Below are 25,676 nucleotides of genomic sequence, written 5' to 3'. Positions count from 1 at the left end.
GAAGTTTTATTCATCTATTCGTTGTGAACGCATAGAAAAAAATCATCTTAATCGGGCTTGTTTGTTTACACCCAAACTCTAAAAAATTTTGAACTCAAGTTATAACTTTATTTAAGTTCATGTTATTTTATAAAATTTGAGTTTGAACTTGAATTTTAACTTAAGTTTAGGGTTAAAATCAAGTTCAAATTTCTTCTTCAACTCAAGTTAATGAATAATATTTTTTTCTATTCTTAAAAATGTTATAGGCCTGTTTGTTTCCGTTTTTGTTTTCATTTTTCACCTTTTTTTAGGATAAAAAATGAAAACGTGTAAACAAAACGTGTTTGGTGCAAAATTTTCTAAAAATTAAAAACAAAAACGTTTTTGTCCTTTTCTGAAAATCTGAAAATGGATGAAATCCGTTTTCATTTTTTCCTTTTCATTTTCTCCCTATGTTCTTCAATCTCTTCTCCGACTGCCCTCTTCTCTCTCTATCTCATTCTCTCTCCCCCTCTCTCTCCTCAACCTCGTTTCTCTCTCTAGCTTTTGCCTCTTCCTCTTCTCTCTCCTCTCTCTGCGTTCGCGACTGGCGGCCATAGCCGAATCTCGCCGGAGCATCTTTTTCTTCCCAGATTTCTCTCTCTTCTATCTGCTCTTCTCATCTCACGTCTCTCTCTCCCCTCTCTACGTCTCCTTCTCTCTTCGCCGCTCTCTCTCACCTGCTCCGATTCACTCTGTCTCCTACTCAGGTGCCGCTCTCTCTCTCTCGTACCCTGCGCGCCTCTCTCTCTCTTTCTCTCCACACCATCGCGACGAATCTCCAAAGCTTTTTTTTTTCCCTTTTTTTGAGCTTGAATTTGGTTCTGATTTTGCACTCAGTTGTAATTTTCTGGTTTTAGATGGGGAAAAAAATGACCGAGTCCGAGCCCTTACGAGCCCCACCCCCGCGCGACTCATCTCCGGCGAGTCCAGATCTGTAGCCACCGATCCCACCCGCGCGACGCACCTCCTGAACTCAGAATTTGATTTTGAGATATTAATCTGTTTGGTTTCATTGAATAACTATAAATGTTTGGTTTTGATATGTGATTTTAATTTTAATTTTGGTAGCTCTGGGTTTTTGATGAAGGGGAAGAAGCTGTTTGATTATTGTGATAGACATAACACCTCCATCTCTCTCTTTGTGAACTGTGAAGCCATGGCTGCTACAAAAATGGTTTCTCTGGCCACCATTATCGATCAACCAAAGACCTCTTTTTCTTCTAAAACCCTTCAACGCCTTTTCCCAACTTTCCCCTCAAGGCCTTCCTCCCCATCACGTATTTTCCCAAACCTTTCCGATTTGTTTGGTTATTGGTTTTAAGTTTTTTTTTTTTTTTCAATTTTTAAAAGTTTTAAATATTATTATTATTATTTTTAAAATTTTAATTAAATATATAGAAGTATATAAATGACATTTCACATTTAAAAAGAAGTATACATATTTTCAAAAATTAAACTACCAAACGCAGTTTCAGTTTTAAAAAAACTGAAATCAATATTTGAATAAAACTACCAAACACATTTTTAGAAATAATTTCAAAATGAAAATGAAAACGTTTTCATTTCCATTTTCATACAGAAAACAAAATTATTTTGGAAGCAATTCTAAACGCACCCTATAACTTTTTCGTTTTAATTCCGATTGAGATAAATTTTTTTGTATGTGTTCACAACGAAGAGACGAATAAAACCCCACCCATATATTCTATTAAAATTTTCCATCATCATTGAGTATTTATTAAAATGCTATCTAAAAATAAGCTCAAGTTTTGACCCACTCTAACACAAACTCAAAAAGATTCTCATCTTAAACCATAATTCAAATGTACACAATCAAACACAAACTTAACTTATAACTTCAACTTAAGTTATAACTCAAATTTAACTCATATCTATACTTAAATTACTATAACTTAAAAATGTAACTGAACAAGCCTTCAGATTTTAGTCTCAAACTCAAGTTAAAACTCAAATTTTATAAAAGAACACGAACTTGAATAAAGTGGCCCGTCCACTTCGCTGATTCGAGTTTGTAATTCGAGTTGAGATGTGATTTTGTGTGAGAGCTTTTTACTGTAGCAAAAAAGTTAGATGTGACTGTTTCTGAGAGCTTTTTACTGTAGTAAAACTCGAATTCTAAACTCGAATCGGCGAAATGAACGGGGCCGTAATTTAAATTTAACTTTTTTTAAGTTTAGGTGTAAATGAAGCATTCCTAACAACAATTTCTAATTTTGTCACTGCATCCATTCATAAAAAAATATCCTAATAAGACAATTAATATTTTTTTTTCTTCTCATAAAAATGGTATGATATTTTTTGAAAGTATTCTGGTAAATTATCCATTCATCAAAAAATATCCTGATAAGACAATTTTTTTTCTTCTCATAAAAATGGTATGATATTTTCTGAAAGTATTCTGGTAAATTATTTTTTATGTTCTATTATCTTTTAAAATCAACAAAAAATTATATAAATATGGGACTGTTGGATTTTACAAGTATGTTTACGTAATTTTCTCATATAATTCACAAGTTGTTTTTTTTTTTTTTTTAAAAGGCAGAAGGCAATAGAGTAGTGCTGTTGACGCTCCACGAAATTGAGTAGGCAAATCATACCTAGCATTTCTATAAAGCAAGTTGGACTGGCCCATGAAATGGTTGCCTATGTCAAGATCTGTATGTACATGATCTACAAAATCAAGCCGTCTAATTGGTTGACCAAATTCTTTGTCCCTAGAATCATGTCTTAGCCTTACATGTGCATATTAAAAAAATAAAAATAAAATAAAATCTCTCTAATTTTTCAACTTACTGTCGATAATCCAACAGTTCACGTGCCTGTGAGAAAGATTAACAAGTCTTTTTTTTTTTTCATCCTTCAACAGCAGGGCTCTTCTAATCTAGTGAAAATTACACCAAAATATAAAAAAATTTTCATAATAGAAAGTTTTGATCCAAACATAACGGTTAAAAATAGAGAACCATTAATTGCTTATTTATTCAAGGCATAGCGTGAAAATCTCTCTTTTTTATTGATTTTGTTCTGTAACTATAAAGAATGTAAAATCGGTAGTGTTTGGTTTATCCAAATTTGTTATGGATGGTGTGACCATGAAACCTAACACAATAGTGTGATCTCTTCCAGCTACAGTACAAAAAAAATGATATCGATAAGCACGAGAAATGGCTGACTTTTTGAACTTAGTACTAATAGAACAATGTGTACACTGTACATAAACATAAAACACATACGTAATGTCGTCTATTATGAGATTTCCATCAAAATCATACACATGTGCTTTAATCATAGCCATCGGTAATGATTGGGTTTCAACACTCGCGCTAATAATGGTAGGAGCGCCAACAAATTAAAATCATGATAAGGAGAGTTTCAATGTCTGTCCCCTTTTTTTTTTTTTTTTTGGATTGATTTTAAAATTTCCCTCAAATTTTTGGGAGATGTGACAATATGCTCTTAGACTATTAAAATGTATCATTCATTATCTTGAACTTTCAAATTGTTTCAAAAAAAAACTCTTTCCATAAAAAGTACTCATGTCATGTATTAATGTCTATTTGATTCATAAGTTTAAATAGAAATTAAAATTTTATAAGAGAAAATATTATAATAAAAAGATTTCAACAATAGTGCGAATTTATAAAATAAACGCATGCACTGAGGTCCAATTTGAGATTGATTTTTGAACGTCTAAGATCAATCATTGAACAAATGTGGACCAAATACGTGTTTAGTAAAAGAATAAAAATAAAAAGCAATTGGCCAAATTTGAGCAGCTAAAAGGAGAAGCAACTGTTGGTTGTTTATCATTTTCAACTAACTGGTGTTGATGGCCGTTTTTGTACATGACTTATTTTCTAAATCTCAAATCCATGACAATCAATTGGTCTTATTTGTGAACCTAAGCCGTGTTCGGAAAACCTTTTTAGTTATAGTTTAGTGGTTCATGAGAAATAAATAAGGTTGCTCTCTCTTAACCAAACTTGGGGGGTTTTTTTTTTTTTTTTAATCTCACTTGAGGGTTTCAAAATTAAGGGATAAGGAGAGAAATAACATATTTAGTAGGATGTTTAGTAACTTATAGTATATATATTTTTTAAAATATTAGAATATAGCACACCTTGATATTTCAAGTTTTAAATATTATTAAAAACTAAAAAATACCCATAAGCCTACTTTCCACCTCTCTCTTTTTCTCCCTATAGTAAGTCCACCATGACCAACTCCAGCGACCGGCAGCCGGCTCCATAAACACTTGTTTTAAGTTTGGCATTTTAAAACCATATGAATACCAAAGAATAATTTCCCCATCCAGTTAAGTAACTGACGAGGTGTTTTTATATATATTTTGAGAAGTTAAAAGGGTGTTAATAAAACTATTTTTGATTGAGATGGTGTATTTGGCCCCATTCACTTTACAAGTTTGAATTGTGTGGTTTAAAACTTTTGGTTCAAATAAAAAATTTTGAATCTATTTAGGTTTACTTTGATTCATACTGTTGTTTAAGTACCAAATCAGAGAATAAAAATTACAATAATGTAGACTCCATTTGGTAAATAGGTTCAAAATGTATTGGTTTAAACTTTTTTTTTTGTTTAAAAATGAAAAGTTTGGAAATAAATGTATTTAACTTTTGGTTCAAATAATTGAAAACAAAAAGGGCAGATAAACACTTGTTTTAAGTTTTGGCATTTTAAAACCATCTAATATCAAAAAATGATTTTCCCACCCAGTCAAAATAATTGAGGAGGTGTCTTTATATATATCTTGAGAAGTTAAAAGGGCGCTAATTAAAATATTTTTAATTGAGATGGTATATTTGGTCCCTGTTCACTTTATTGGTTTAAATTTTGTGGTTTAAAATTTTTTGGATTTGAATCAAAAGTTTTGAATCTATTTAGGTTTACTTTGATTCACACTATTATTGGGAAGTTTAAAATTTAAATGAGAAATAAGGCATCAAACCAAAGAATAAAAATTAGAATAATGTAGACTCTATTTAGTAAATAGGTTCTAAATGTATTGGTTTGAACTTTTTTTAATTTAAAAATGAAAAGTTTGAAAATAAATGTATTTAACTTTTGGTTTAAATCATTAAACACAAAAGGGGCAGATAAACACTTATTTTAAGTTTTGACATTTTAAAACCATCTAAATATTAAAGAATGATTTCTATATCCAATCAAGTAACTAAGGATGCGTCTTTATATATATTTTGAGAAGTTAAAAAGGGCGTTAATAAAAATATTATTGGTTGAGATGGTGTCTTTTGCCCCGTTTACTTTTGAATTGTGTGGTTTAAATTTTTTTAAATTTGAACCAAAAATTTTAAATCTATTTAGGTTTACTTTGATTTATACTGTTGTTTAAAAGTGTAAAATTTAAATGAGAAATAAGCATCAAACTAGAGAATAAAAATTTGAACTGATATTTAGATATATTTAACTTTTGGGAAGTTTTAAAAATTTAAACTAAATAGTTTTGAATCTATTTAGGTTTACTTTGATTCATACTATTGTTTAAAAGTGTAAAATTTAAACGAGAAATAAAGCATCAAACTAGAGAATAAAAATTTGAACTGATATTTAGTTAGTGTAAAATTTATGGATAAATCAAAAATAGAGTAATGATTTTACTAGAAATATTGTAGCAAATAGGTCCAAAATGAGAGCATAAACATGAGTTAAGTTCTCATAAACGACAGGTCGTATGTGATACAAAAATAATGGCAAAAATGATGTCAGAAGTGGGATTTGAACCCACGCCCTCTCTCGAAGACCAGAACTTGAGTCTGGCGCCTTAGACCACTCGGCCATCCTGACAACTCTTGTTGCATTTCTTTACCCTATAAAGAATTATAATATATCATAAAGGTGTCTCGCAAAAAGACCTTTTCTTTTCCTCCTCGAAACTTTGAGAGCCTTTTCCCTCTTTGTCACGCCCTGGTCCAGGTTCGCTAAAATCAAAGAGAAACAAGCAACACAAATCGAACACTTTAAGCGAGTTCTCTATCTTCCCAGGATTTTGTTTTGTTTTGTTTTTTTTTTTTCTGGAGCTCTATCAGTAATATTTCTCTCCAAAAAAAAAAAACTTCTATGTTTACATTTTTTTTCTTTTTTTTGCTGAACATTTATTTGTTTTTTTAGTTACTACATAATTACAATATTTTGGTTTTCTTTGGTCCTCTTTTGGGTCTTTACCCAAATCCTTCCCGTAATATCTTTATCTCATCTTTCTTTTCAGCCATGAATCCGACGCCGTTTCAACCTTCTGCACCGCCTTCCTGGTTCCCCATGCTGTCGCCTGACCCGCCGATGTCGAGCTTCTTCTGGCAAACCGCAAACGTGCGCGATCGGCTGAAGGATTTACAAGACACTCTCACTCTTGCAAAAGCAATGTATGATTCCATTTGAATCTCATTTCTTGTTTGATTATTATCTGATTGTTGATTTTGGGTTTTAAGTATTGACAAAGCCAGATTATTTATTTATTTACTTATTTTTCAGTTGGGCATTAGTGAAAAAAATTGGAGACAACATTTTATTTAATGAAGAGCTAATTACATATTTGAGTTGTTGAATGGCGGAACAATTATGATGTGTCTTGTAAAATGAGAGCATAACAACATATTTCAACTATAAATTGAATCTCATTTCTTGTTTGATTATTATCTGATTGTTAAATGATTTTGGGTTTTAAGTAGTGACAAAGCCAGATTATTTATTTATTATTTTTCAGTTGGGCATTAGTGAAAAAATTGGAGACAACATTTTATTTAATGAAGAGCTAATTACATATTTGAGTTGTTGAATGGCGGAACAATTATGATGTGTCTTGTAAAATGAGAGCATAACAATATATTTCAACTATAAAAGTAGGGGTATTCAGCCCAAAGACAAAGGAAAAAAAAAACCCACTATCCAGTAGGGGCACCGTTATATATATATATGTATATATATATATATACATTGAATTCGCGGGTAGGGCTTTTAAACTCTACACCTTATGGTGGAATCAAATAGGAGCATAATTAAATATTTAAAAATTTAGGGGGAAATCAGAATTTTATAAATTGAGTGGGGGCAACTGCGCCACTCAGTATAGTTTGACTCCGCCACTGTTTATAAGTGATTATGATGGGATCATTTCTCTGGATAGGCAGGCAGAAAGAACTTGAGATGTTGATGCTGATGAAAGATAGTAAAGGATCTGTGGAAGATACAGATAATGGGTGTAATGATGCTTCTGTTAGCGGGTTCTCGAAACTCTTGGAAGACAGGGGGATCAATGTGGAATCCCAAACGTCACTTTCAGTGGAAGCGGCAAATTGTTTGATGTCCAAATTAAGGTTTCAGCTCGAACCATTTAGGGCTGTTACTGATGAAATGTGTCAGTGGGAGGAAAAATCTGTGGTGGTTCGATTAGCGAATAAGATACAAAAGTCGAAGAGAAATAAGCTTTGGAGGAAAAGGAAGAGGAAGCGCATTGCGGAGATGCGTGCAATGGTGGTTTTTAGTTGATTTTTGCTAACAAGCTATTGAGCGTTAGGTTTGTTTGTCTCTAATCTCTATTATTGATTGCATATTCTATTTTTGATGATCTTTAGGAGCGTGCAAAGTATGACCAAGCTGATCAAGAGGCTGATGAGTGGAGGGCCAGGGAGATTGCTAATGATCTTGCAAAACGCAAGGTATTGGAATATTCATTTTCATATTGTTAGTTATCTGATGATTGGTAAGATCACTTAAAATAATTTAATTTGTTTTATTTCGTGTCTTGTTTATGATTTTCAATGTTAGCAGCTAATATAAGCAGCTCAGTATTCGTCTCATTAGTTATATATTTCTATTAGCTAAGAAGCTTCAGTGCTGATATTATTTCCTTGGACAACTTTGACATGTGGATTTGCAGATGGAAAAGATGAAAGAGATTGCAAAGCTGAAAGCAAAAGAGGAGAGAAATAAACTAGAATCGGAGGTGAGCTTTGCTGAATTTCTGCTCAGGAGATTTTGGACCAGACTACTAAGCTTATTATTCTCGAATAACATCGTCTCCTGTTTCTCGTAATCTCAACGCAGCTTGAGCTGGTATTGATTGTGGAGAAATTGCAAGAGTTGCGTTCAATTAGGATTCATAAATTGAAAAAACAAGGTCTGTCATCTTCTTCTATCCAACTGCTACGTGTCTGTTCTTTCTTGTATGAATTGGGTGATAGGAAGTGTGTATTGTGAAAAAATCCTTATCCGAAAAAAGGAAACAAAAAAATAATAAAAGCTGCTTATCAAACATCATAATTGTGCAGGTCATTTTCTACCTGAGGAGGATGACAAGTTTCTTGAGAGGGTTCAAGCCGCAGTTGAGGAAGAGGAGCGCCAAGCAATTGCAGCAGTCGATACCGATTATGCAAAGGATGCCATTGCAACTGCTGAGGAGTCTAGGAAAACAACCTATAATCTTGTGCCCGACTCAGAAGATCTAAGCACTGATAGAGCCATAATTGCGGAAAATAACGTTCAGGATACTCCGAGCAAAAACGATGGGGACCCCAGTGCACCTGTGGAGAAGGAATCTGGGAAACAAGGGTTGGAGACACAAGTGCATAGTGGAGCTTATGATTCTGTTGCAAACTTACCAATTGAATTCTATCACTACTATCATGGCAGCAATAATGATATGGGCACCTTAATTGAGGTAATTCAAACTTCTAGACCTGAAAAAGGTTTATTGCTCATCTAAATCTATTTCGTGTAGTAGTTATGATGCTTGGTGGGTGTTAAGGCACTGGTACTGTCTGACGTACTGCATTTGTTAGTATTAGCATCGCTTTCATTTCGGTCTAGATCATAACGGCGAACATATTGCGTGCAGGTAAGAAGAACATGGGATGCCTACATTAGACCAGGAGGAAGGTGAAGACACCAATTTTCTTGCTATTCTCTTTTTATACGTTTTAACTCGCAGTTAATATTCGCTCTCTTTCTGTTGCGAAGTAAAAGGGGGAGAGAAAAGGGAAAGGGAACAACTGCCACAATTCTTTTGCTCATCACTTTGTTGAATGCATGCTCTCTCTCATTTTGTTTTTTCCTTAACCGGTTGCACAAGTTTTATCCTCTTGCTAAGTATAGATACTAACTAAAAAGCTTCAATTATTATAATGAAATGTGACATTCCAATTGCATGGGATCTGTGCAGCTGCATACCAGGGCACTGGGTTGAACCGCCGCCTCCTGCAAATGAGATATGGGCATCCTACTTAGTGAGGCCTAAATGATGGCTGACCACGTTTGTAATCTATGGCAGATCTTGCTAAAACTAAAAGAAAAGAGGTAATGTTGTCAACTCTTGTTTGGTAGGCATACTTTGTACTCGTGCCTATACACATTTTTATTTTACTTGTTTATTGCATGGTATCAAAATTATCATTAGATTGAATACTTTGGTACGAGGATTCAAACCAGGGTGATTCTAATCATGATTCTGGAACCAAAACCATGATTCATGATTTTGGGTTCAAATCATGATTCTTAAACCATGATTCAGAATCAGGGGTTTAAATCACCTTCAATCAAGGGGGGGGGGGGGTTTAAAATCATGATTTGAGCTAGTTTAAAACATCACATTAGATTTTGAATCATGATTCAGAATCATCCAAACCAAACACTGATTCTGAATCATGATTCAGAATCATTGTAAACAAACATTGATTTTGAAACCAGGATTCAGAATCATGATTCTGGATCCATCTACCAAACACACCCTTAGTCCATGCTGTAGATCACAAACTTTGTTTCATTTATTCCTTTTATTAGTAAACTGTGTTCTTAACTTTTAAATGCTCAAATCTTTGACTCCTACAGGCTACAACATGATAGTTAACATAGTGGCCAAAAGATAGCGCTTGGCCATGGACTGCGAGCTTGCGTTTCAAAACTCTGGTTATAGGACAAAGTGTGAATATGCATTTCTATGCTTAGAAGCAGCAAAGTCATCAAGCATTTGCACTGCTGCGCATACAAGTACACAACACAAGGAAGTCGACTGCCGCACCTCTTGGCCTTTGCAGTTTCTCTTCACATTAGCTGGTTTTGAAATTTTTCCATTTTCAATATTACCAATATCATTTCAGTACTAGATTAGATGTCAGTCCTCTGCCAATATATGTATGTATGTATCTTGTTCAGTTCAACCTTAATAGTTTGCTTCCTTTAGAAGTTACTCAGCATATTATTATTATTAAATAAACTCCCATTTCGTTGCCTTTCTGTAACTATGAATGCTCGACCTTTTTTGTATGGTAATATATTACTACCTGAATTTAATCCTTCTGTAAAGGTCTAATGGTCTGAAATATCCACTTCTGGTAAAGCGGTTTGCATGTGTGGTCATATCAGAGCTGTATCCACTGACCTTCGACGTACTTCAGCCTCCTCAGATGATTTCAGCGGTGAATATTGTAGTTAAATATTTTGGGATTTTCAGATGGAGAAAGGTTTTAACTTGCTAAAGAGCGCCTTCAAAGAGGCAAATATTGCTGATGAAAAGATGGCATGTATCCTTGTCAATTTTTTTTTTTTTTTTTTTTTTTTTTTTTTTTTTTTCCACTCTAGTCTTTCATATTGGCATTGTGTAATGTGTCTCCCTCTTTCCAGAGGTTGCTATTCTTTGACATTCGGAAGTTCTAACCAAACAATGGTACACTGGGGTTCTGGCACAGATTTGAATTGACGCATTTCGTATTGAGTTGGCGGGAGGACCGTATGAAGATCTTTCCTTAGCAGCTGCGGCTTCTGTGGAAGCTGAAGCTACTGTTGGAAACGCAGTTTACATGCTTCCGTCCTATAATCATGATTGTGGCAATTCCCTTCGCTTTTTTCCCCCTAGTATGTACTGGTTCCAATTGTTTGCACTTCTTCATAGAGTAAATTTCCATTTAGTAAGATCAGGATGCATATTCAGTTGGTTGTGGAATTACAACACAAATACTCAAATTTCAGTTTGTGTAGGGGATATTGAATAGGAGCTGTCTACAGTATGGTAGGTATTGTACCCAGTCCACATTAGATTTGGTCAGAATCACATCAACACAAAAAATCATACAAAATGACAATCTATAGATGATGGTCCAAAATAGAACCTTGAAGGAAGGGTTTTTTTTTTTTTTTTTTTTTTGGTAAAAAACTCGCATTAAATATGTTAGTCAAATCTTATTTGTCGGGGAAAAGAAAAAGAAATACTTGATTTACATCGTTGATTAGAAATAATGATTTACATGCTGTACATGAAGCAAAATAGAATGATGGACTGTTGCATCCACCCCTACTACCTGGGTAAATTGGGATCTACCTAATCCGTTTCTTCCTGAACATTTCTACCATAAATATCATCATGTCTCTGATTTAAACTAACGGAGTTTCTTTGGTAGAACCAAGAAAAAATGAACTCGGTAGTTTCATATTTTTTAACCGTCAGATCTATATAAAAAATTATCTGTTTTACATACTCTTTTAATCTGATATGATCTTGATCAGATTCAACAGTCAGAAAACTAATTCTACCGGTAAAACGGCATACCAGAGAAACTCACGAAAATGTCTTGTAGACTTGAGTTTACGGAATTGAAACGAAAGTTTTGAGACTTAGATAAAATGTCAACTTGAATTTTCCTTCTTTCTTTTTTTTTGTGCCGCACGCAACTATTTGGTAATTTTCAGAGAATGACAGAGATAATTCTACTATTAGATAAACAATTGAGCGAGTGACCAGCCAACTATAATGAAACAATGAATCCTCTTTCCACCATTTACTACGAAAGAGAGACTAATAATCCAATTTATTTTATAAAAAAAATTATACACTTAGATTTATTAATAATTAATAAAAGCAGATGATTAGAAGACTCATAATTATTTCAATTATTAAATTATTCAAGTTGGATGATTAAAAATTCATACATTTAAATTATTCTCACATATGAATTGAAACTTTTTTGTTTTCCTTTTTACTTTTTTGAGTAACTAAAACTCATCTAACATATATCTAATTTATTAGAGAATGAAAGATCAATATACACGCAGAACATTTGGGCTTTTATCAACTAATTTCAATTAAATAAGATGATTTTCGTGAAGGCTGCATTGATATTTTTCTTACAAAAATGTATTAGGAATTTTTTTCATCCTTTTATACTTAAATGTAATTTTAGCAAAGGTCATTTCTGATAATAAATTTTATTCAAATGCATGTATGGAGAAAATTCCTTTTAAGAAAAAATTCATAAACAAACAGAAGGTCTCCTTGATTTAAATTTTTTATTTAAATTTAGATGTAACTTTATATAAAATTTTTTAACTGTAATAATAATGTAATAATAAAATTAAATATGATTATTTTTAAAATTTTTTTATTATAATAAAAATTAAATTTTAAACTCAAATCGATAAAATAAATATTATAAAAACCTTCATTAAATTACAAGATTGCCTATAATTTGGTATCAAATTACGAGTATGAATGCTTTCCATTTAAATTTTAAGAATTTTAACTAAATTTAACTAAAGACTAACTTTGCGACATTTGAAGAATTTAAGGGTTAAATTAGAATACCTTTTTGGTACAGAGACGAATGATAAAAAGAGAAAAAAGTTCTCATAAATTTAATTTAATTTTTTTTGGCTGAAAGTTTGGCATTTGATTCATAAATTTAAACCATTTTTAATTTACGTATATTTTTTATAAGAAAAAATACTATAGTAAAATTAGAACTATAATTCGATTAGAACTATGATTACGGACATATGTTACCACCAGTCTCTGCTGGGTGTGTAAGTTAGCAGCAGTTTTAAAGTCGAGTATTATTATTATTTCATTCTCTCAAATTTTTCATGATTCTTTTCATTTGTCATTAAGGTATAAAGAGATCTCAAACTCTAGTAAAAGGGCAAACCCAGTTCATGCACACATTCAGCATTGAAGACCAAAATATAATTTCCTACCCTCAAGGAAATTATCATTAAATTGCAAAGAGAGAGCCAATAAAAAGAAATGTGTCTGACCACATTATTTCAAAAACAAAAGAAAAAAAAAAGAAATATCAAATGTGTGTGATAATAAAAATTGAGATGTAGCCAAGGGTTCCAGACGTTCCAGAAACAGAGAAATTCTAGACATCCTACGATTTGGCTAATTATTCTGCGAAGATTTGTATTGCTTAGACGTTAGAGAGGCCTCAATTCCAGAGTCCTTTACCCCTCCGCTGGGATCTTCGCTTAATAATTTCAAAATAAATAATAATTTCAAAGAAAAAAATGTTCGAAAATTCGATCGAAAAAGAACCGAAAACCATACAAAAACAAACTGAGATTCGGCGATCAGATTTCGACTCCATTTCCGAAGGCAAACTTGGATCAAAGCGCACCGTTTAACATCGCGCTCCATCCATAGGTCCGTCGTTAAAGAGACTTTTGAACAACAAAAGAAAAAATTATTTAAAAAAATGGACAAGAATGATGCTCAGTGAATACGAACCGAATTGCTTATTCATCTTGCGAGAGCAATCTTCAACTTTCTCTTCAATATTTTCTTCATTGCATCTAAGAAAAACAATAAAACGACCGAGAAAAGCAAAAAAAAAAAAAAAAGCAGAAGAAAATAGCGGCGATGAAAGAAAAACCCTAGCGCTCCGCCATTTCTGCCATATCTTCTGAAGCGGAAACAATCACAAGAACTTGATAAAATATATATAGAAGCACTTTAAGATCTATAAATGCATCTTAGCCGTCGGGGATTTTAATTTACCCTATTGGGCCTGGACTGGGCCTATGCAAGAGTTACGGCCCAGATCTTAGACCCTGAACTGATTGGGGAACGCTGGTTGTGGTTAGTGACAAAACGTGGCATCCCACCGTGAAAATAACAAACACACGTTGTTTACAATTGAAGAAAAATATTAATAAAAATTCTGAGGTTTTAAGTCTCATTTATTTTACTTATTTAAATTTTATTATAATAAAAAATTTTTAAAAATAATTATATTTAATTTTTTTATTATAATAAAATACTTTTATATAAAATTATATTTAAATTTGAGTTAAAATTTCATCTTAATTAAAATTAAAAATTTAAATTTTTTAATTTAAATTCTAACGTCATTTTATGTCAGAATTTTTTTATTATAATAAAAAAATTAAATTAAATTTTTTATAAAATTTTTTTAACTGTGACAGAATTAAAATTGAAAACTCCTTAAATAATTATTTTCCTTGTACCGAAATTCCAATCCCTTCCGGTTCCACCCCTTTTCTTCTCCTCTATTCAGATCTACCAAATTTCAATTTCGTCTCTCACTCTCTCAAATCTGAGAGTTCGATTTTCCTCAAATTCGAAGCTTCGGAGCTTAGGTTTTTGTGTGTGAATATATACATACGCGTATACGTACATATATATTATATATATGTATATTTTCTGGTTGAGAGCATTGTGGGGGTGAGGGTTTTGATTTGGAACGATGTGGAGCACGATCGCTAACCTGAAGGAGAACCTGAATAAGATCGCGCAGGATGTGCACGACGACGAAGACGATGACGACCTCGAGATCTATGGCGCCGTTAATGGAGGTGTTACCTCGCCGGTCTCTGATAGGAGGAATTCTCACGGGTTCGCACATTCCATGTCGGTCTCGCGATCACCGCTCGCCAACGGCATCGATTCCGCCAACAATCCCGAGGTACGGCATTGGCAGGTTTTCTTGGTAATTTGGTTCGAATTTTTGTATTCTTCCGACATCCGCGAAAAATTCGTTTGTCTGCGATTTGAATTCTGTGATTTAGTTGTCGGTGTTATAGGATTTTGTTCAGATTTAGGAATTGAGGTGTTTCTTCATTTTGAAATTGAGTTCTTAGTGCTTGAGCATCCCATCATGGATTGTGAATTTGAATTGCAGACTGGTTGAGTCTGTTTGATGCAGTGTTAATTTTCAATGAATTTGCGATACCAAATGCTTCTACGCGAGTTACGTGTGAAGTTCATGTATATAATTGGTTTGAAATACGATCGAATGCTTTGCAAATCCTTGTGCCGGAGATGAAAAAGTTGCTTGTCATCCTAGAGTTTTCGGCTGTGCTTCTAGGTTTTTGTGTGTAATATTGCTTAACCAATAGTTTTTCAGCTGTGCTACGATGATTTTGTATTTGATTTTTCTTACAATTTTGTTGCTTGAAGAATAGATCTGAAGCTATCTTTTGCTTGAGCTGTTTTTTAAAAATGACCTTAATAGAAAGCTTTATTTGTAAAATAACTTTTCAAAAATTTTAATTTGTAAAATGACTTAGGAACGACCCCAACGCAATCCATTTTATACTCCGCCCAACCGAGTGGGTCGTTTAGAAATGAAAAAGGTCATTTTACTAAATTTGCTTTCTAAGATTGTCTTTTTGACAAACTTCTCGCTAGGATATCTATGACTGTGTTGTGGATATTCTGCTTTAAATACTGAGATTTCTTATGCATGCCTTTTGTTTTACTCATCCAAAAGAACTACTTCCGATTTTCACTTATAGTGTTCAGTTACATTCTGAGTATGCTTCTAACTGTAAAGTATATAAATAAAGAACTATAATTTTTATTTCTAATAATTATTTTTTGAAAGAAACATATAGTTTTTAGAGGACATGCATGCGGGACTTTCGTTCAAAGTATTGTTATAATGGCATCAAGCAATACCATTGTGAATGGATCTTATTCTTTGGTTATTAATAACGCTTGTGGGAGGAAGGTTTTTGTTATAAATGAATTGTTTGAGTTGACCAACAAGGTCTTCCATTGTGACAAGGATGATTTTGAGGTTGAGCTTCATGGTTTCGTTGCCCTTAAAGTGATTCTCAATTTTAGCTCCAAACAAAAGTGTGAAGTTGAAAAGATAAAGGTAATAAGAACATTTGAAGCTAGTTCTGTACGAATCATTCCGGTCGACGTTCCAAGATCCAACCTCATCAAGATTGGAAGGAAGTGGAGTCACACGGTTGTGATTACTTAACACCTGAGGACAAGGTGTTTCTTTAGGGCGGGGGTAATGTTAAGAACCTAATATTTAGAAGTCTTTTTTAATAATCTTAATAGTAGTATGAATAGGGGTTTAGTTGTTAGGGAGAAGGAGGAGATTTGTAGGGAGTGTCTAGTGTTGTGCATTATCTTGGAGGTCGGGGGTCTTCGAAACTGCTCATCTATTATGTAATTTTTCATTTTTAGTGTTGTTAATGAAGCTCAGATTTTCGGATTCCTAATAGGAACCTAATATTTAGAAGTCTTTTTTAACAGTCTTAATAGTAGTAATAAAGGGTTTAGTTTCTAGGGAGAGGGAGGAGGAGATTTGTAGAGAGTGTCTAGTGTTGTGCACTATCTTAGAGGTCGGGGGTCCTCGAAACCGCCTATAATTTTCCATTTTTAGTGTTGTTAATGAAGCTCAGAACAATGGTATCAAAGCACCGATCCATGTCGCCTAAACCGGCAGATTCGGAGAGGGTGACCACCGTGGAGAAGGGATTGGTGGTGGTTCAGGAGGTGGTCCACGAGGTGGTGGCGGAGAGCCTGCCACAGATTTGGGGGAAGGTGGCTGGTTTGAGAGCGAGTATGGAGGGACTTCAGGGACAGCTGGGGAAAGTTAGGACGTAGATGTGTGATTTGCAGGCGGCCCTCCGGCGAATGGAGGCGATGTTGGTGGCGCAGCCGATACTGGAAAGGGCCGACGGAGTTTGCGACGGCGAGCGGCGGAATGGAGAGCAGCAGCACCGCGATTTTCCGGGTGAAGAGATTGCGGATCGCGATGACCCAGGCGGAGTGGAGGAAGATTTCCGGCACGATCGTCGTCGGGGGGCGCCGATTCGCGAAGGCGCGAGAGGGAGAACGATCGCCGGAGAGACGTGGGTCTCATGGAGGAGCGCGAGTTTCGTCGTGATCTGGGGTTGGGTGATTCGGATCTGCAGCGCGAGGGCTTGTTCGACGGCTGGAGGAGGGCAGAAGGAGGTCGCGACCATCGGGAGAGGGCGGCGGAGCTTGGTCGACAACAAGATTCGGAGTGGGAGCCGGAGTTAGAGGAGGAGACTCAGGAGAGGCTTGCTCCGGCTCTGGGATGACATGGGTACCTTCAGAACAGGGAACCCAACCCTAATTCGGTCGTGGTTGGGGCTGATTCCGACCCGGTTTGGACCGGGCCTTGCGATTCCGGTTCATCTGAGGCTGATTCTGGCCGAATTCGGACTGGGTCACTCGAGTTCGGTTCGATTTGGGAGGATTCTGGTGAAATTAGGGATGGGTCTCAAAATTTCGGCGGCCCTAGGTCTGGGTTTTGCGATTCTTATGTGATCGAGACTGATTCTGATGATGTTAGGGTTGGGCCTCGAACTTACAACAAGATTAGAGCCAATTACAGCCAAATATGGACTGGATCTTCAAGTTTTGGCATGACTGGGGTTAGATCTGGGCGATCTGAGTTGGGTGAGCGAGATTGGGTTTTGCAATCTGATTTGAGAGAGCGAGTTGGGTCTTCTCGATTAGGAGTCAGAACCAATCCAAGGGTTTTGAGTAGGGAGAGGGGAAGGTGGCATGGCACCCTATGGGAGGGCCGAACGGATCAACGATTTCAGCAAATGGATATGGCATTGTTCGCCGGAGAATACCCTGATGGGTGGGTCTTTAGAGCTGAACGATACTTTTTGTTTTATAGAATGACGAACAATGAGAAAATCTAAGCTGCTGAAATGGCTATGAAGGGTGATGCTTTGGCTTGGTATCAATGGTAGGGTGCTCGTTGCCCATTCTACAGTTGGAATGAATTGAAGACTCATCTGCTTAAGCATTTCAGACTGTGATCCGATGAGGCCTTACATGAGAGTTTCTTGGTGAAACGTCAAGAGGATACCATGGCTGACTATAGACGACAATTCAAGGTATTTGCCAAACCTAGGAAAGAGATTTCAAATTCGGTTTTAAAGAGAGTTGTCATTACAAAATTAGAAGTCGATAAAGAGCAAGTGGTAGGTAGTTCAAGTAGGTTGCTTGCAGCTCAAACAACCAATGTTTCAGATCAAATGGATGTTCAAGAGTCTTGACTAGGAAGAATTTTGATGGCAAGGTGGACCAAGGCATTGGAAATGAAGTTGGTTTTCAATCTAGTGCTAGTAATGAGGGGGTTTAAGATATGGGAAATAAGATGTCAATGACATCAAAATTTTTCAAGGATGTTACCTTAGAACCGGAGTTTGTTGCACCAGTAAAAGAAGTCCATTCTTGTATTATAAAAGATGAATTTGATTCTGTTTGCAGCAATTATGGGGCTGTTGACAAAAGAATGGAGAATGTACACTTGCAGCTGCCCTCCATTGTTGATGTTCTGACAAACAGCAAGGTAGCTTTCCCTGACGGGGTGGAACATGTACTGCAACAAGATAACGCTTGTGGGAGGAAGGTTTTTGTTATAAATGAATTGTTTGAGCTGACCAACAAGGTTTTCCATTACGACAAGGATGATTTTGAGGCTGAGCTTCATGGTTTCGCTGCCCTTAAAGTGGTTCTCAATTTTAGCTCCGTGTGAAGTTGAAAAGATAAAGTTAACAAGAACATTTGAAGCAAGTTTTGTACGAATCATTCCGGTTGACGTTCCAAGATCCAACCTCATCAAGATTAGAAGGAAGTGGAGTCATATGGCTGTGATTACTTAACACCTTGAGGACAAGGTGTTTCTTTGGGGCGGGGGTAATGTTAGGAACCTAATATTTAGAAGCATTTTTTAATAGTCTTAATAGTACTATAAATAGGGGGTTTAGTTGCTAGGGAGAGGGAGGAGGAGATTTGTACAGAGTGTCTAGTGTTGTGCACTATCTTGGAGGTCGGGGGTCCTCAAAACCGCCCATCTATCCTGTAATTTTTCATTTTTAGTGTTATTAATGAAGCTCAGATTTTCAGATTCCTAACAGCTTCTAACTGTAAAGTATATAAATAAAGAACTATAATTTTTGTTTCTAATAATAATTTTATGAAAGAAACATATAGTTTTTAGAGGACATGCATGCGGGACTTTCGTTCAAAGTATTGTTATAATGGCATCAAGCAATACCATTGTGAATGGATCTTATTCTCTGGTTATTATGCTTAGGCCGTGTTTAGAATTGATCCCGTTTTTGTTTTTCATGTTTTTCGAGAAAGAAAAAATGAAAATGTTTTCAAAACGGCGTTTGGCGCAGTAAAGACAAAAAACGGAAATGAAAACGATTTTTTGGTTTAGTGTAAAATGAGAGAGAAATGAAAAACGACTTTTAGTCATTTTCCATTTTTTGTTTTCGTTTTCTCCTCTCTCGAACAGGGAGAGAGAAAGAGAGACATTAATGGGTTTTTTTACACTGAAAATAATCTCTTAATAAAACTACCAAACGCATTTTCAAAAATGATTTTTATCTAAGATTGAAAATGATTTCATTTTCATTTTCATACAAAAAACAAAATCATTTTGGAACGAGTTCCAAACGCGCCCTTAATTTTTCTTTTACCAGCAGCTGCAATTAACTTGTTTTGGCAATATGTGCATTTTAGTGAATTCTAGTCCTCGTTAACTTTCTTGTTTCTTTTAGATTGAGCAGTACAAAGCAGAGGTCAAGAGGCTTCAGGAATCAGAGGCAGAAATTAAAGCATTGTCAATAAATTATGCAGCTTTGTTAAAGGAAAAGGAGGTAGTGCTATTATCGATTATTTATTTACATATCTATTTTTGTGGGGGTGGGCGGGCCGATCAGGGGTGGGGGATGTGGTCTGGCGTTCCTTTGACAATTACCTTGTCAATACCTTGCCTTTGACAGGATCAAATTTCCAGATTGAATAAAGAAAATGGCTCATTGAAAAACAATTTGGAAGCAACTACTGCAGCTCTAAACGTGTCAAGAAATGGAACCAACGTGCCAAAGGTAGTTCTTAATCTCCAAACTGATCTGACACGGGAATTGAACTTATTGTCATATTTTCTATTTCTCTTCTTGAAACCATAAGGCATGAATTATCTAATCAATGATTTAGTAGTTGAGTTAATGTGGAATTTTTTTCGCAGGGAAGTGGTGATGTGTCACCCAACCGGCAACATAAACTCACAACTCAAGCAAAAAACAGATATTTTGGAAAAGAAATACATAATGGTGTTGTCTCTAAACAGGATGGAATGAGTAATGGAATTACACATGCTGTTCAACACGATGCCATTCATAGTAAGGTGGAATCAAAATACTCAAATTTTCAGGGGAAAGAAAGGGTAATGCACCTTGTATTCTAGTTATTTTTTAATTTTTGTTGTAGATAAAGTGATAAACACTATTAGCTTTTTTTTTTCAGTTTTATTAATATGTCCGCCTTACAAATAATCGTGTCCCACTTAAAGCATCTCGACTTGTCATTGTTCTATTTTTGCATTTTTTATTGATGAATAAACTTGACAACAGATGTATGAATGCCTCTAGGAGTATGCAGATTCGCTAGAAACGAATAATAGGTCCTCGGCTGCAGTTCAGGGGACCGGTGAGATCAGGCAATTGCGGATGGAACTTGAGAAGGAGCGTGATCTTCTTAGAAATATACAGTTGAAATTAGAAGGTAGCTATCTTTCATTTGAAGATTCAGAAGTGGATTACAATATGGTTATGTTGTCATCTTAATTTTTATGCGTTCTTTTTCCTCCCTCAATTTCAGGAGAACAAAAGCTTAACTCCTCTCTCCGAGAGGAGCTCAAATCGCTTAAAACAGAAAAAGATAAGGTGAGTTTGAAATTGGTGTGCAGTTACTAATTGACTTGTTGTATTGATTGAACAAAATCAGATAAATATACCCAAATAAGAAATGAAAATAAATTGAAGGTATTTTACAGATTGCTGCGTGCCTAATTTCATCGTCATATTTTTATTCTGTTAACAGACCTCCACTGACATGAGCAAAATACATGCTGAGTTGAATGAGAAAATATCCGCAGTAAGAAGATTACAAATGGAGCTGAGTAGAAGGGAGGATGAAGGTGATGACATTGTTGAGAATTTGAAGAAATCTATTGCGTCCCTGGAAAGGGAAAATGCGAGCCTGAAGGTTGGAAGCATTATCCTCAATTGCAAAATTAAAATAAAAAAAAAAAGTCAATTCATTTACAATTTTGGGTCCTGGATCCATTATAATATGACCTCAATTTCCAGATGGAGAAGAATGAACTGAAGGCAGCTATGGACAGGATTGGAACAGACAAAAAATCATCGGTTGTTGCAGAGACTGTGACCAAACATCCAAATAATCTGAATGAGGTAATATTTTTACAGATCTAGTCTCCATACAGTCTAAACGAGTGTGTGTGTGTGTGTTGTCAAAATTCTTGCTCAGTGATGTCAAGTAAATTCTTTTCTTATTTTGTTGTTACACTAAGTCCAAATGTCATCTGATCATGTTTATTGTTCTTGGCAGAAGGTAGAGCCATCTGCAAGTTTTCCCGGAAGGGAAGAAATGGAGTTGTCTTTGCAAAAATTGGATAAAGAGATAAAGGAAACGCAGCATGAAAGGGACAAAGCATTACAAGAGTTGACCCGTCTTAAACAGCATTTATTAGAAAAGGTTGTCTGTCCTTAAAAGTGTTCAATGCAAAAATCTTTTCTTGCTATCTGGACCCTTTTCTTACTAAATGTGAAAGATTACATGTACCCTATGTATCTCAGAATTCACAATGGTTCTGCTGTATTATCTTTTAGGAATCTGAAGAGTCTGAAAAAATGGATGAAGATAGTAAAATCATTGAAGAACTACGTGAAACTAATGAGCGTCAAAGGACACAAATATTATATTTGGAGAAAGCTCTGAAGCAGGCAGTTGCAAATCAAGAGGAAGTCAAGATGATTGGGAACAATGAAGTTCAGAAATTGAAGGAAGTAATTGGCGACCTTAATAAAAGGCTTGCAAACTCTACGAACACAATAGATGCCAAAAACGTTGAACTTCTAAATCTTCAAACTGCTCTTGGTCAGTATTATGCTGAAATTGAAGCCAAGGTAAACAAATGAAAGCTTGTTTCTTTTCCTCGTATGATTCGGAGATAGGCTGTTGGCATATGTTTGGTACCTTTGCAATTACGGCTTTTGATGCTAGTATAAGTAACTAAGTTTTGTTTTTATAGGAACATCTGGAAGGAGATTTGGCTCGGGCAAGAGAAGAATCATCCAAGCTCTCTGAGCTACTGAAAGTACTGCACTTATCCTTGTGGTATCAAATATGTTTTCTATTTTGTTTGATTACACGTACAAGTCAATTATATTTCTGTTTGAGGTACCTGACTTGCGTGTATACTTTGGTACTGCAATAACTGATTGTGTATATAATTTCTTTTTCAATAAGTGCAGTACTTGTTTAAGTAGACATTCTTTATAATGTTCTGCTAATTTAATGCAGTTTTATGTTTCCATTGAGACTAATTTTTTTGAACTAAGCCAAGTGCACTTAACTATCTTTGCCCTATGTTAGATATGCTTCTAGTTCTAAGTTCTCTAAACTTATCATATTCCATTGTTAAGATATTAAGCTTCTATGATATCACCAGAATGCAGATTATCAGGCAGACGTATTAAAAAAGGAAAAGGAGGAAATATTGTTTAAGCTTTTGCAAGCTGAAAGGACCGCAACAGATTGGAAGAGCAGAGTAAATAAACTTGAGGAAGATAATGCAAAACTGCGCCGCGCTCTTGAGCAGAGCATGACTAGGCTTAATAGGATGTCAATGGATTCAGATTATCTTGTTGACAGGTTGGATTTTCTAAATTTTTACTTTTCTTGTTATTCTACAATTTTATTTGCTGCGACTCATGTTCATTCCATATTCTTCTTTCTGTCAACAGAAAAAAAAAAAAAAAAAAGAAAGAAAGAAGGAAGGAAGATGATACTTTTCTGGGTTTTCTACTACTCCAATTGAATATGGCATTCACAAGTGTTATTTTTGTTTTAATGCTGCTTTGAACTTCATCAGATTTATTTTCTTTTTCTTTTTAACTAATTTCATTGCACTTTTAGTAATAATTCATATATTTTTGGCAGACGTATTGTGATCAAATTACTGGTTACCTACTTCCAGAGGAACCACAATAAGGAGGTATGATATCTCTAAGACTTAATACTTATTGTTTCAGGACATAAGACTGAATGGAAATCCTCGGATAGATGCTGCTAGTCTCTCTTTAATGATTGAGGCTGGTTCCTTTGAATTTTTTCCCCCTACAGTGAGGTTCATGTGGTTTATTTTGTGTATGGGGGTTTCTAGGTTTTGGATCTTATGGTTCGAATGCTGGGATTCTCTGAGGAAGATAAACAGAGAATAGGTGTTGCTCAACAGCAAGGTGCAGGAAAAGGTGTCGTTCGAGGAGTTTTGGGTCTACCTGGCCGCCTGGTCGGTGGCATTTTGGGAGGAAGTTCTGGCCAACTACCCGCAAATGCAGCAATGGATAACCAGGTATTGAAATTATCACCCCATACGTAAGATCACCCGGGCTGCCCTACGATGACCACTAAAAATTGCTTCTGCTTCGTAGAATTTACTTAATATTTTTTACTTTAAGCATCTGTTCCTTCTGTTCACAGTCAACGGCAATATTGTTTGTCTTACGTATCTGTCGTTTACAGTCATTTGCAGATCTGTGGGTTGATTTTCTTCTCAAGGAAGGTGAAGAAAGAGAGAGAAGGGAAGCCATGGATGCTTCTGGCAAGGACATGGATGAGTTGCATAAAACTCCAAATATTGCAAATGCTGCTCCACCTTTGGCCGACCCTAAAACGTCGTCTGGTTTATCAAGAACAACTCTATCTCCAAGCCAGAACTCAAGTCCTTTTCCCTTTCGAGGTAATGTTGGCCAATCCGATCATTCTGATTCCGAGTTCTCAACAGTTCCTCTCACGTCGTCAGATAGCAATTTTAATAGCTCAAGACTGCTTCAAAAATATTGAATATATTCTGCATAATGTAATTAATCAAAGGTATAGATTCTTATGTGTTGATGTTGTAGCCATGCAATTCTTGTTCATTTAATTCTTTCGCGTAAATGAGTTTATTGCACAGTTCCCTGGTACTTGTTTGAGTAGCCTAATTATAACTGTCGCATTTAAAGAGGGACTTTTAATGAATATAATATAAACATGGAAGAGTTGATGTTGTTGTTTCATCCTCCCTTTTTTTTCCATCTTTTTTCCTTTTTTCCTTTTTTTTTATTTTTTATTTTTATTTTTAAGAGAGTGGAGGGATTAAAGGCCATATCTCCACCCCCAACCAACCCACTCCCCCAACCCAAACCAAAAAAAAAAAAAGAAAAAAAGAAAGGTTTTTGTAACTCAGCCATGTCTCAATGCTTGAGGTGATATTACTTATATTTCGTTTATTTTACCGATTTGAGTTTTTAGTTTAAGTTTTTATAGTAAAAAACTCTCAGAAAATGTCACATCTAATTTTTTCTGCTACAGTGAAAAGTTCTCAGAAAATGTCACATTTCAGCTCGAATTGAAAACTCGAATCCGCAAAGTGAACGATGCCTTAGGCCTCGTTCATTTCACCGATTTGAGTTTTTAGTTTTAGGTTTCTACAGTAAAAAGCTCTCAGAAAATATCACATTTAATTTTTTCTACTACAGTGAAAAGCTCTTAGAAAATGTCATATCTCAGCTCGAATTGAAAACTCAAATCTGTGAAGTGAACGAGACATTAATTCTCTTACAATTCGAGTTTCTTAAATTGCAACTTGCGATAACTAGTAACTTTGAATTTCATGATGCACTTTTTCCACATCTGTAGTATATGCAAATATGTCAGGCCTCGGTACTATTTGAATTTTGTGATCTCATGCAATTGGTATGCATTTTCTTTTATATATATGGTTGAAACATTAGCATCTTTACATGTATAGTTTGATGCATAAGCTTATGTTAACTTGGAAGGCAGCTTATGTGGCTTGGGCCTCGAAGAAGTGTCTGAATCTGATTGGTTCATTGGGTGCGTTCACCTATTTGTGACGGAATCTTTATACTAAGGTCTCGTTTATTTTACTGATTCGAGTTTTCAATTTCAGTTTTGCCACAGTTAAAAGCTTTCACAAAAAGTCACTTCTAACTTTTTCTGCTACAGTTAAAAGCTCTCACATAAAGTTACATCTCAGTTTAAATTAAAAACTCGAATCAATGAACTGAACGAGGTCTAAATTTTTGAGTCTAGTATTGCGTGGTGTTTAAAGTGTTTATTGTGTCTCTCCTAGTAGTTGCAACTTTAGGGAGAAATGAATTATCAAAAAAGAAAGAAAAAACTTTTAGGGAGAAATGATTGCATCACTTCCATATTTAGAGTAAGAGGTCTTAAACATGATTTCAAATGGTTCCGTAATAAATAAAATAATTTTCAAATTAAGGTATGGTATTTAGATCTTTATGTAATTAACCCCTAAATTAAACACCACTATCCTTTCAACACCATTAACCTCTCAAGTTCCAATGGCTGCACCTTGGAGGAACATTTTACGATAGGAGAATGATGCTGAAGCGTAATTGAACTTGGAGAGCGACCTGCATGGCTTGGGCATCGAAGAAGTCCGGAGCCTGTTCGCTGG

At 35.1% G+C, this 25,676-nt stretch overlaps 2 protein-coding genes and 2 non-coding genes across 9 annotated transcripts; 2 read left to right on the top strand and 2 right to left on the bottom strand.

Moving 5' to 3' along the window:
- Window positions 1-5,784: 5,784 nt before the first annotated feature.
- TRNAL-CAA lies at window positions 5,785-5,868 on the bottom strand. The gene has a single exon. It is a non-coding gene; the product is annotated as a tRNA-Leu (tRNA).
- Window positions 5,869-5,980: 112 nt separating this feature from the next.
- On the top strand, window positions 5,981-10,355 carry LOC21405289 (U11/U12 small nuclear ribonucleoprotein 59 kDa protein). 6 transcript variants are annotated; one of them, XM_024163265.1, is made up of 10 exons: window positions 5,981-6,045; window positions 6,290-6,443; window positions 7,209-7,551; window positions 7,653-7,736; window positions 7,958-8,023; window positions 8,125-8,197; window positions 8,349-8,737; window positions 8,915-8,955; window positions 9,239-9,372; window positions 9,904-10,355. In XM_024163265.1, exons 2-9 carry the CDS (start codon window positions 6,292-6,294, stop codon window positions 9,315-9,317), a joined length of 1,227 nt encoding a protein of 408 aa, XP_024019033.1. In that variant the 5' UTR covers window positions 5,981-6,045; window positions 6,290-6,291; the 3' UTR covers window positions 9,318-9,372; window positions 9,904-10,355. The 6 variants fall into 6 exon arrangements, with proteins under 6 accessions (XP_024019033.1, XP_024019035.1, XP_024019037.1 ...); XM_024163267.1 differs by having other exon boundaries at window positions 5,981-6,049; XM_024163266.1 differs by having other exon boundaries at window positions 5,989-6,109.
- Window positions 10,356-13,160: 2,805 nt separating this feature from the next.
- On the bottom strand, window positions 13,161-13,313 carry LOC112090917. The gene has a single exon (XR_002901900.1). It is a non-coding gene; the product is annotated as a small nucleolar RNA snoR145 (small nucleolar RNA).
- Window positions 13,314-14,371: 1,058 nt separating this feature from the next.
- On the top strand, window positions 14,372-24,195 carry LOC21405286 (golgin candidate 4). Its single transcript, XM_024163256.1, has 15 exons — window positions 14,372-14,768; window positions 19,663-19,761; window positions 19,888-19,992; window positions 20,133-20,330; window positions 20,536-20,668; window positions 20,765-20,829; window positions 20,987-21,151; window positions 21,256-21,360; window positions 21,518-21,664; window positions 21,799-22,095; window positions 22,221-22,286; window positions 22,641-22,843; window positions 23,132-23,186; window positions 23,355-23,543; window positions 23,714-24,195. The coding sequence occupies exons 1-15, from the start codon at window positions 14,550-14,552 to the stop codon at window positions 24,032-24,034; spliced, it is 2,367 nt and encodes a 788-aa protein (XP_024019024.1). The 5' UTR covers window positions 14,372-14,549; the 3' UTR covers window positions 24,035-24,195.
- The last annotated feature ends 1,481 nt before the right edge of the window (window positions 24,196-25,676 follow it).

The sequence above is a fragment of the Morus notabilis genome, unplaced genomic scaffold (genome assembly GCF_000414095.1).
Source record: "Morus notabilis unplaced genomic scaffold, ASM41409v2 Scaffold594, whole genome shotgun sequence".
Lineage (NCBI taxonomy): Eukaryota > Viridiplantae > Streptophyta > Magnoliopsida > Rosales > Moraceae > Morus > Morus notabilis.
The sequence above is the reverse complement of the archived record's forward strand: the minus strand, read 5'-3'. Positions and strand labels throughout refer to the sequence as shown.

Excerpts from the sequence above, each read along its gene's own strand:
- LOC21405289 (XM_024163265.1), top strand. The coding sequence starts at position 6,292 with ATGAATCCGACGCCGTTTCAACCTTCTGCACCGCCTTCCTGGTTCCCC. Across the intron at positions 7,552-7,652 it reads TTGCGGAGATGCGTGCAATG|GAGCGTGCAAAGTATGACCA; the intron begins GTGGTTTTTAGT and ends GATGATCTTTAG. Across the intron at positions 8,024-8,124 it reads GAAATAAACTAGAATCGGAG|CTTGAGCTGGTATTGATTGT; the intron begins GTGAGCTTTGCT and ends ATCTCAACGCAG.
- LOC21405286 (XM_024163256.1), top strand. The coding sequence starts at position 14,550 with ATGTGGAGCACGATCGCTAACCTGAAGGAGAACCTGAATAAGATCGCG. Across the intron at positions 21,152-21,255 it reads GGGAAAATGCGAGCCTGAAG|ATGGAGAAGAATGAACTGAA; the intron begins GTTGGAAGCATT and ends CTCAATTTCCAG. Across the intron at positions 23,187-23,354 it reads AGAGGAACCACAATAAGGAG|GTTTTGGATCTTATGGTTCG; the intron begins GTATGATATCTC and ends GGGGGTTTCTAG.